The 12082-nt window shown below is 43.9% G+C and overlaps 1 protein-coding gene across 1 annotated transcript; it reads left to right on the plus strand.

Annotated features, from left to right (window-relative positions):
- The first annotated feature begins 423 nt into the window (after nucleotides 1–423).
- LOC112071495 (dnaJ homolog subfamily B member 1) lies at nucleotides 424–8494 on the plus strand. The gene is made up of 3 exons (XM_024138946.2): nucleotides 424–1012; nucleotides 1618–2225; nucleotides 8143–8494. Exons 1-3 carry the CDS (start codon nucleotides 802–804, stop codon nucleotides 8371–8373), a joined length of 1050 nt encoding a protein of 349 aa, XP_023994714.1. The 5' UTR covers nucleotides 424–801; the 3' UTR covers nucleotides 8374–8494.
- The last annotated feature ends 3588 nt before the right edge of the window (nucleotides 8495–12082 follow it).

The raw sequence follows: 12082 nt of genomic DNA on the forward strand, positions 1-12082 counted from the left end.
TCAGGCGGCGCCCTAMTGTYCGATTCATATCGCGTGATTTCTGATGAYTGTTCTCGWTTATATCGACTGATTGGTTCTGTATGGGGTGACCCTTTTGGGGGCACTAAGCAAAATTTGGTTGGGCCGCTAGTTGTCCATCCCTGAACATGCAGTTTATCCCTTCTTATATGTGTAAGCAACTGCTGCCAGGGAGTGGTGGGGCGTAAATCGTAGTTCTTGATTTTGACAGGGTTAGTGATATTCGGATTCCTTGGGGCGTCCCTACCCTAAACCCCAACGCCAAGCATAACCCGTTGTCACGCCTGGTTCTCGACGAGGCTACCCTAACCCGAATTTTAATCATTCATACATTTCAACTTCAATGGGATAGGGACGTCCCAAAGATCTTGAAAGCACAGACCATTTTGAAAGCATGACGTAGAAGGGGCGGAGATTTCAGTCAATGTGGAAATGCGATAGTCACAGCAGTATCAGCACCAGTAGTTCTGGAAGTTTCTTACATGGTGGCTAGCTAGCGACATGGTGAAAAGCGTATTTTGAGTAGCCACGATATCTCAGCTCATAAATTGGTTTATTCAGCAGAGAGTGGGATATATTTATTTAACTCCATAGTTTAATAGCTCAAACAAAATCGTGGAGGGTCGGATTTGTAACTAGCTTGCAGCTGTCAACCGGTTAAGTAGCTAGCCAGCTTCAAACACTACATTTCAGTGTGGTTGGTTGACAGCCTTTGATATAAGATTAACTGGTGAATTGACGATGCTTTTTTGAATATCAAGCGTTACTTGACAGATACTTGTAATGGGTAAAGACTATTATAAAGTGTTGGGTATACAGAAAGGCGCCTCTGAGGACGAGATAAAGAAGGCGTATCGAAAGCAGGCCCTGCGATATCACCCTGATAAAAACAAGTCCACTGGAGCTGAGGATAAATTCAAAGAGATCGCCGAGGCCTATGATGTCCTCAGCGACGCAAAGAAAAAGGATATATATGACCGATATGGAGAAGAAGGTAACGCATCAACTTTTGGTTCCACACAGTGAGGTGCACCATTGTAATCTAAACTGTTTTGCGCAATCGACGTTGTCAGGTTTGCCAACTATGTAACGTTACTAGCTGTATCAGCCGTGGCCGTTGTTTTTGACAACTTCTAGCGAACGTTATTATTTAAATGTTACTGTTTGTGTTTTTCTTTGAGTGTAGCCCTAGAAACTATTGTAGTTATTACATTGGAAGCAACTGAGCGCCGGAAACAGTCAGAGGCACTACAATTCTCTCGAACTTGCTGGAACTTTCCTGCTTATTCTGAGTTCAAACTGTCAGTGGGGCTAGTTTGTTAACATCACAACGTTAATTCCTTCCTTCTGTCACGTCCGCTCATGGTCTGTAACACATTGCAGAACACCTTTTCAGAAACACTGCTCTGTCACAGTGACCCCTGAAAACACAGGTGGAAATGTAACATGCTTTAGCATTATTTATTTAGAGAGATGGTATGTCTGGAAGTGTTGAAAGTGTGTTGTGAATAAGTGATTCAAAGGGATTTAAAATAAACATTTTGATGTTTGTTCTTGTGTTCTAAAATAGCAATTTTGATGTTGTGTTCACTCTTACAGGCCTGAAGGGGCACACAGCCGGCGGGGGTGGTGGTCCCAATGGCCCCAACAACTACAACTACACCTTCCATGGAGATCCTCACGCCATGTTTACRGAGTTTTTTGGYGGCCGCAGCCCATTCGACCAGTTCTTCGCACGCAACGGGGACGATGACATGGACACTGATGACCCCTTTGCTGCATTTGGTATGGGAGGGATGGGGGGTATGCCGGGTGGAATGGGAGGGTTCCACCAACACCAGAGGTCCTTCAAATCCCGACCAGGGGGTCCCCACGGGGGCCGTGAGAAAAAGAAAGATTCTCCGGTGGTGCACGAGCTGAAGGTGAGCCTGGAGGAGGTGTTCTCCGGCTGCACCAAGAAGATGAAGATCTCCAGGAAGCGGCTGAACCCGGACGGCTGCAGCATGCGCAGCGAGGACAAGATCCTGACAGTGGACATCAAGCGAGGCTGGAAGGAAGGGACCAAGATCACCTTCCCCAGGGAGGGAGATGAGACGCCCACTAACATTCCTGCTGACGTGGTGTTTGTGGTCAAAGACAAACCCCATCCTGTGTTCCGCCGGGATGGCTCCGATATCATCTACCCTGCTAGAGTGTCCCTCAGAGATGTGAGTGCTTGGTCTTTGTGATTTCTTAAACATTGTGTCAGTCATAAACGTAACCCACTAAACTCTTTCACTTGTATTCTCTGTAATCATGGTAATGATATTTTTCTGCTGCTCTCAGGTAGGGTTGGGCGAAATGACCTAAAAATCATATGTCGATTTGTTTTGTAACTTATGGGCGATTCACAATATATATTAAAAATATATTTTTCTCTAAATAAGCTTTGTTGCACCATTTAAAGGTCAGTACACTGCATTTCAAACATTTTAAACAGTCATGAATAATCTAATGAATTCATGGCTTGTAAGATTATACCAAGGCTAAATGTAAGCCTTCCACAACCCACTAATAATTATATTATAGCAGTTTAACTTGCTTTTTTGCAATAATCACTGATCTGGCTTTTAAGTCTGTCTGTATGAAAATGCCCTTTTTGTAAAAAAAAAATAACCAGAACCATACACAATGCACATCCACTAATAATGAGTAGTTAGCTAATCTTTATATTTAAAGTCTAGCCATCTTGAATCTATTTGCTTGCTAACAAGTTCGAACAGTTTAACTGTTATGAACACACTCTCCTGTCAGTCTCCTACTGTTTGAACAAAAAGCTAGCCTGTCCACTTTGTGGCCTACCTACATGGATAAGAAGATGCTTATTTCTCAGAATGAGAACAAGTTGCCAATACGGTATGAAAGTACTAGTATTTACTAYCTCCTGTTGCAAGTCCCGTACTGTGTTTTTGAATGGGCTTCAAGCTTATATAATCACATTTATGATAACAAGGTTGTGTGTGAGAGAGAGAAAACAGGCCATGTCTGACTCCCCACAGACCTATTAGGGTGATTTCTCCCCTTCTCAGCTGTCTGTCACAGCCTCTTTGTTTACACCAATTAGAGTGCCCAAATGCACATTTGGACTCTGACCCAACCCACTCCAGGTCAGAGTGGCTATCGTTGTCGGCAGATGAAGACGCAAGTTTGGCTGCCGACCAAGTTATGTGTGTTTATTTTAGTAAAATTGTGGGTACAATGCATCCAAGAAAACCACAAGTCCATCCTCTGTAAACTGAAGATTTCTCTGTGTGTGTGTGTGAATACTATAGTGTGTGGTGGTGAAGATAAAAGTCCTAGACTAAGAAGCATTTGTACTGTTCTTGCTGGACAGCCTGTAGCGAGTCAGAACCAATTATCAGCATTATATACTAGTGGGTAAGGGTGTTCATAGCCAACCGCTCAGACGGCTCCAGCTAGTTGTTTTTACAATATACACTACCGTTCAAAAGTTTGGGGTCACATAGAAATTTCTTTGTTTTTGAAAGAAAAGCAAACAATTTGGTCCATTAAAATAACATCAAATTAATGAGAAATATAGTGTAGACATTGTTGTAAATGACTATTGTAGCTGGAAACGGCTGATTTTTAATGGAATATCTACATAGGTGTACAGAGGCCCATTATCAGCAACCATCACTCCTGTGTTCCAATGGCATGTTGTGTTAGCTAATCCAAGTTTATCATTTTAGAAGGCTAATTTATCATTAGTAAACCCTTTTGCAGTTATGTTAGCACAGCTGAAAACTGTTGTTCTGATTAAAGAAGCAATAAAACTGGCGTTCTTTAGACTAGTTGAGTATCTAGAGCATCAGCATGTGTGTGTTCGATTACAGGCTCATAATGGCCAGAAACAAAGAACTTTCTTCTGAAACTCTTTAGTCTATTCTTGTTCTAAGAAATGAAGGCTATTCCATGTGAGAAATAGCCAAGAAATTGAAGATCTTGTACAACGCTGTGTGTACTACTCCCTTCATAGAACAGCGCAAACTGGCTCTAACCAGAATAGGCCCCGGTGCACAACTGAGCAAGAGGACAAGTACATTAGTGTCTAGTTTGAGAAACATGATAAATTAACCTTTTAAAATTATAAACTTGGATTAGCTAACATAACATGCCATTGGAACACAGGGGTGATGGTGGCTGATAATGGGCCTATGTGGATATTCCATAAAAAAATAGGCCGTTTCCAACTACAATAGTCATTTACAACATGAACAATGTCTACACCGTATTTCTGATCAATTTTATGTTATTTTAATGGACAAAAAAATTGCTTTTCTTTAAAAAAACAAGGACATTTCTAAGTAAACCCTAACTTTTGAACGGTAGTATATATCATTATATTCGTGTATTGATTTACTCATACCCGATGCCTTTTATCTCACTCAAGAAATAAGATGCATAGCCGAAAGTTAGAGAAGTCTCATTTGAATTATAACTCCTGCAGCGTTGTTAGCATGCCTGCTCGAGTTGACTCACAGGACAGTAAAAACCTGTTAGTTACAGGCTGTTTGATATTTTATATGTAATTGCGCTGTTACTTTTTTTTTTTTTTACTGAACGTGGCCAGCCAGTAGGCCTACTTTTTGAAAATGATAAGTTTGTTTGTTGAACATGTAGTTCATGTGTGTAGTTCTAACGAAACGGTGGTAACTTTTCGGCTGTGTGCTTCTTTTTGGCCGTCAAATATGTTAAACTGGCATATGATATGGTAAGTTAATTCACATGGAAACATATACATTTTAATATATCATATGACTGCGTTTTCATGAATTTGACAATGCAAATTTGAAGCCCATTCTTAGCCTACAAAACGTTTATAAAACACCGACTAGACAGCTAGCACAGTCCGTGGCTAAAATGCACCGCTAGCACCAAACTGAGCACCAAACAGCCTCTTTGTAAACTGGAAACCACACACCCTGAGGCTGCATTCATCGTAGCTGGGGATTTTAACAAGGCTAATCTAAAAACAAAACTCCCTAAATTCTATCAGCATATCGATTGTGCTACCAGGGCTGGAAAAACCCTAGATCATTGTTATACTAATTTCCGTGACGCATATAAGGCCCTCCCCCGCCCCCCTTTCGGAAAAGCTGACCACGACTCCATTTTGTTGATTCCAGCTACAAACAGAAACTAAAACAACCAGCTCCCGCCGTCAGTCTGTTCAACGCTGGTCCGACCAATCTGATTCCACGCTTCAAGACTGCTTCGATCACGCGGATTGGAATATGTTCCGCATTGCGTCCAACAACAATATTGACGAATATGCTGATTCGGTGAGCGAGTTCATTAGGAAGTGCATTTGACGATGTCGTACCCACAGCAACGATTAAAATCCCAAACCAGAAACCGTGGATTGACGGCAGCATTCGCGTTGAAACTGAAAGCGCGAACCACTGCTTTTAACCAGGGCAAGTGACCGAGCATTGACCGAATACAACAGTGTAGCTATTCTCTCCGCAAGGCAATCAAACAGGCTAAGTCCCAGTACAGAGACAAAATCGAGTCGCAATTCAACAGCTCAGACACGAGGTATGCTATGCAGGTCTACAGTCAATCACGGATTACAAAAAGAAACCAGCCCCGTCGCGGACCAGGAATGTCTTGCTCCCAACAGGCTAAAACAACTTTTTGCCCGCTTTGAGACAATACAGTGCCACTGACACGGCCCCTACAAAACCTGCGGGCTCTCCTTCACTGCAGCCGAGAGTGGTAAGAAACATTTAAACGTCTTAACCCTCGCAAGGCTGCAGCCCAGACGCATTCCCAGCCGCGTCCTCAGAGCATGCGCAGACCAGCTGCTGGTGTGTTACGGACATATCAATCAATCCTTATCCCAGTCTGCTGTTCCCACATGCTTCAAGAGGGCCACATGTTCCTGTTCCCAGAAAGCTAAGGTAACTGAGCTAACGACTACCGCCCGTAGCCACTCACTCCGTCATCATGGAAGTGCTTTGAGAGACTAGTCAAGGACCATATCACCTCCACCCTACCGGACACCCTAGACCCACTCCAATTTGCTTACCGACCCAATAGGTCCACAGACGACGCAATCGCAACCACACTGCACACTGCCCTAACCCCATCTGGACAAGAGGAATACCCATGTGAGGAATGCTGTTCATGATTACAGCTCAGCATTAAACACCATAGTACCTCCAAACTCGTCATCAAGCTCGAGACCCTGGGTCTCGACCCCGCCCTGTGCAACTGGGTCCTGGACTTCCTGACGGGCCGCCCCCAGGTGGTGAGGGTAGTAACAACATCTCCACCCCGCTGATCCTCAAACACTGGGGCCCCACAGGGTGCGTTCTGAAGCCCTCTCCTGTACTCCCTGTTCACCCACGACTGCGTGGCCATGCACGCCTCCAACTCAATCATCAAGTTTGCGATGACACTACAGTGGTAGGCTTGATTACCAACAACGACGAGACGGCCTACAGGGAGAGGTGACGGCCCTCGGAGGTGTGTCAGGAAAATAAAACCTCACACTCAACGTCAAACAAACAAAGGAGATGATTGTGGACTTCAGGAAACAGCAGAGGAGCACCCCCTGTCCACATCGACGGGTCAGTAGTGGAGAAGGTGGAAAAGTTTTAAGTTCCTCGGTGTACACATCACGGACAAACTGAATTGGTCCACCCACACAGACAGCGTCGTGAAGAAGGCGCAGCAGCGCCTCTTCAACCTCAGGAGGCTGAAGAAATTCGGCTTGTCACCAAAAGCACTCACAAACTTCTACAGATGCACAATCGAGAGCATCCTGTCGGGCGTATCACCGCCTGGTACGGCAACTGCTCCGCCCACAACCGTAAGGCTCTCCAAGGGTAGTGAGTCTGCAGAACGCATCACCGGGCAAACTACCTGCCCTCCAGGACATACCACACCACCGATGTCACAGGCAAGGCCATAAAGATCATCAAGGACAACAACCACCCAAGCCACTGCCTGTTCACCCCGCTATCATCCAGAAGCCGCGTCAGTACAGGTGCATCAAAGCAGGGACCGAGAGAACTGAAAAACAGCTTCTATCTCAAGGCCATCAGACTGTTAAACAGCCACCACTAACATTTAGCGGCCGCTGCCAACATACTGACTCAACTCCAGCCACTTTAAAAATGGGAATTGATGGAAATTATGTAAAATGTACCACTAGCCACTTTAAACAATGCACTTAATATAATGTTTACATACCCTACATACCCATTCTCATATGTGATATACTGTACTCTATATCATCTACTGCATCTATGCCATCTTTATGGAAACATGTACCACTAGCCACTTTAAACTATGCCACTTTATGTTTACACACCCTACAGTACTCATCTCATATGTATAACCGTACTCTATACCATCTACTGCATCTTGCCTATGCCGTTCTGACCACCACTCATTCATATATCTTTATGTACATATTCTTTATCCCTTTACACTTGTGTGTGTAAAGGTAGTTGTGGAATTGTTAGGTTAGATTACTTGTTGGTTATCTACTGCATTGTCGGAACTAGAAGGACAAGCATTCGCTACACTCGCATTAACATCTGCTAACAGTGTAAGTCTAGACTAATAAAATTTATTTGATTGATTTGAAAAAAAAAAAAAAAAGATTTCCACAATCATGTCCCGTTTTAGAAGGCTCTGCTCTCTGCTAAATTGTTGGAAGTGGAGACATAAAAAGGGTATCGTTAGAAAGGTTTAAGTTCTCTTACAATAAAATGTCCAATGTGTTTCAGGGTCCAATCTCACCCATTCTGTTCGGACCAAACCTCAAATGGCAGGAGTATCAGTTTAAACTGCTTGTTGTCACGAGAAAGTGATCTTTCTTCTTGTTGTTGTGAGGGAGAGGGGGTTAGATGCAACAGAGCGGCGAAGGAGACGAGACCGAAAAAAAACATCATGCGAAAATAAACCTCAAAAACAAAAATCTACGATACAGGCATTTGGAACATCGGGCTAAAAACATAATTTCTAATTAATTCGAAATATTTGCCCAGCCCCTCCCAGGCCTTGTACTCTTTAACTAAAAATATAACACACCTAATTGTGACAATCTGTATTTCTCTCTCCCATCAGGCACTGTGTGGATGCACGGTCAGCGCTCCCACTCTGGACGGYAGGACTGTGACTGTGACCTCCAGAGACGTGGTCAAACCTGGGATGAAGAAGCGTATCGTGGGAGAGGGACTACCCCTGTCCAAGTGCCCAGAGAAGAGGGGGGACATGGTGCTTGAGTTTGTAGTGAAATTCCCTGAGAATTTGGGGCAGAGTGCCCGCGATGCACTGACTCAGATTCTTCCTCCTTGAATGACTAAGTGGCTTTTGAAGACACCTAACAAACACGAAGACAGCCAGTCGTCTTTCTCCATTACAGTTGTCCTTACCCTAGGCCAAAGAACAGAATAGTTGTTTGGGAATTATACCTGTTTATTTTGATTCAACCTTTGATCCAAATGATAATTCAGTTATGTATTTAACCACCATGAGATATTGACCATGAGATATTGAGTAACATGTTGGTCTCTGTTCTGATGTTAGCTGTTCTGTTTGGTTCATAATTTTTTCCTGTTTAATATTATTAAAACATTTAGATTTTATTACCTACATGTCCTATTGACAGTATTCCATTTCCCATTGGAAGGGAAAATAAAGACACTTCTGGGGGACCCAGTGCTAGACATTGGATAATAATGTTTGAGCATAGGGCAAGGGTTGGTCTGGCCCTGTAGAGATGACTGGAGCTGGTTGTTATAAGGTCCGAGGGATAGGTAGAGTTGAAGATGCCTGTGGCAAACAGCACTGACGTGGAATTTGTGTGGTATCCAGTTGTTTTGATAGTGCTTCCAGAATATTTGTTGCAGGCAACTTATCAACTATATCTCTCAGGAGCAGTGACACACACCTGAATGTAGATATACTTATAAATACAATGCATACAGTGCCATCGGAAAATATTCAGACCCCTCGACTTTTCCCACATTTTGTTACGTTACAGCCTAATTCTAAAATTGATTAAAGTCGTTTTTTTTCTTATCAATCTACACACAATACACCATAATGACAAAGCAAAAACAGGTTTTTAGAAATGTTTTAGAATAAAAAATAAAAAAAACATCACATTTACATAAGTATTGTGACCCTTTACTCAGTACTTTGTTGAAGCACATTTGGCAGCGACTACAGCCTCGAGTCTTCTTGGGTATGATGCTACAAGCTTGGCACACCTGTATTTGGGCAGTTTCTCCCATTCTTCTCTGCAGATCCTCTCAGGCTCTATCAGGTTGGATGGGGAGCGTTGCTGCACAGCTTTTTTCAGGTCTCTCCAGAGATGTTTGATCGGGTTCAAATCCGGGCTCTGGCTGGGCCACTCAAGGACATTCAGAGACTTGTCCCGAAGCCACTCCTACGTTGTCTTGGCTGTGTGCTTAGGGTCGTTGTCCTGATGGAAGGACAACAACCCCTTCACCCTAGTCTGAGGTCCTGAGCACTCTGGAGCAGGTTTTCATCAAGGATCTCTCTGTACTTTGCTCTGTTCATCTGTGCCTCGATCCTGACTAGTCTCCCAGTTCCTGCCGCTGAAAAACATCCCCACAGCATGATGATGCTGCCACCACCATGCTTCACCGAAGGGATGGTGTTAGGTTTCCTCCAGACGTGGCGCTTGGCATTCAGGCCAAAGAGTTCAATTTTGGTTTCATCAGACCAGAGAATCTTGTTTCTCATGGTCTGMRAGTCTTTAGGTGCCTWTTGGCAAACTCCAAGCGGGCTGTCATGTGCCTTYTATTGAGGAGTGGCTTCCGTCTGGCCACTCTACCATAAAGGCCTGATTTGGTGGAGTGCTGCAGGGATGGTTGTCCTTCTGGAAGGTTCTCCCATCTCCACTTAGGAACTCTAGAGCTCTGTCAATGACCATCTGGTTCTTGGTCACCTCCCTGACCAAGACCCTTTTCCCCCGATTGCTCAGTTTGGCTGGGCGGCCAGCTCTAGGAAGAGTCTCCGTGGTTCCAAACTTCTTCCATTTAAGAATGATGGAGGGCAATGTGTTCTTGGGGACCATTTTTGGTACCCTTCCCCAGATCTGTGCCTTGACACAATCCTGTCTCGGAGCTCTACGGACAATTCCTTCAACCTCATGGCTTGGTTTTTGCTGTGACATGCACTGCCAACTGTGCAACCTTTGTATAGACAGTTATGTGTCTTTCCAAATCTAATCAATTGAATTTACCACAGGTGGACTCCAAGTTGTAGAAACATCTCAAGGATGATAAATGGAAACAAGATGCACCTGAGCTCAATTTCGAGTCTCATAAAAGGGTCTGAATACTTATGTAAATTAGGTATTTCTGTTTTCTAGGTTTAATACATTTGGTTAAAAAAATTGTTTTAACTGTTTTTGCTTTGTCATTATGGGGTATTGTGTGTAAATTGCTGAGGATTTTTTATTTAATCCATTTTAGATTAATACTGTGACATAACAAAATTTGAAAAAAGTCCAGGGGTCTGAATATATCTTTGGTGTTACCGGTATTATTTTGCAGTGAGGTATGCGAGAGATTCTGAAACTGCGTTATGTTGGGGAACTAGAGCAAATAGAATTCAGAAAATTCTTTCAGCTTAAATGGGAGGGGCAAAACTGGGGATTCTTGAGCACAACTTGCAAATCATGTTCAAACTAACCCAGAGAATGAGGTATGAATAAACATTTTTAGGAATTCACTCCAGGCAACTCCCTACAGATTCCACATACTTGATACACTACATGTCCAAAAGTGAGTGGACAACCCTTCAAATGAGTGGATTTGGCTATTTCAGCCCCAGTCATTGCTGACAGGTGTATAAAATCGAGCACACAGCTATGCAGTCTCAATAGACAAACATTGGCAGTAGAATGGCCTTACTGAAGAGCTCAGTGACTTTCAATGTGGCACCGTCATAGGATGCCAACTTTCCAACAAGTCAGTTCGTCAAATTTCTGCCCTGCTAGAGCTGCCCCAGTCAACTGTAAGTGCTGTTATTGTAAAGTGGAAACATCTAGGAGCAACAACAGCTCAGCCCGAAGTGGTAGGCCACACAAACTCACAGAACAGGGCCACTGAAGCAGGTACAAATCGTCTGTCCTTGGTTGCAACACTCACTACCGAGTTTCAAACGGCCTCTGGAAGCAAAGTCAGTACAATAACTGTTCATCGAGAGCTTCATGAAATTGGTTTCCATGGCTGAGCAGCCACACAAGATCACCATGCGCAATGCCAAGCATCGGCTGGAGTGGTGTAAAGCTCACCGCCATTGGACTCTGGAGCAGTGGAAACACGTTCTCTGGAGTGATGAAACACGCTTCACCTGGCAGTCCGATGGACAATCTGGGTTTGGCGGATGCCAAGAGAACGCTACCTGCCCGACTGCATAGTGCCAACTGTAAACTTTGGTGGAGGAGGAATAATGGTCTGGGGCTGTTTTTCATGGTTTGGGCTAGGCCTCTTAGTTCCAGTGAAGGGAAATCTTAATGCTACAGCAGACAATGACATTCTAGACGATTCTGTGCTTTCAATTTTGTGGCAGCAGTTTGGGCAAGGCCTTTCCTGTTTCAGCATGACAATGCCCCAGTGCACAAAGCAAGGTCCATACAGAAATGGTTTGTTGAGATCAGTGTGGAAGAACTTGACTGGCCTGCATAGAGCCCTGTCCTCAACTCTATTGAACACCTTTGGTATGAATTGGCACGCCGACCCAGGTCTAATCGCCCAACATCGGTGGCCGACCTCACTAATGCTCTTGTGGCTGAATGCTGCGGGGACTTGCTTCCAATGTTCCAACATCTGGTGGAAAGCCTTCCCAGAAGAGTGGAGGCAGTTATAGCAGCAAAGGGAGGGACCAAGTCCATATTAATGCCCGTGATTTTGGAATAAGATGTTCATCAAGCAGGTGTCCACATACTTTTGGCCATGTAGTGTAGCTTCTCCAGTTGTATAGATTTTAGTTATTCAAGGGCGCGTTATCTATTTTGTGCCAAATGTCA

The sequence above is a fragment of the Salvelinus sp. IW2-2015 genome, unplaced genomic scaffold (genome assembly GCF_002910315.2).
Source record: "Salvelinus sp. IW2-2015 unplaced genomic scaffold, ASM291031v2 Un_scaffold1623, whole genome shotgun sequence".
NCBI lineage: Eukaryota > Metazoa > Chordata > Actinopteri > Salmoniformes > Salmonidae > Salvelinus > Salvelinus sp. IW2-2015.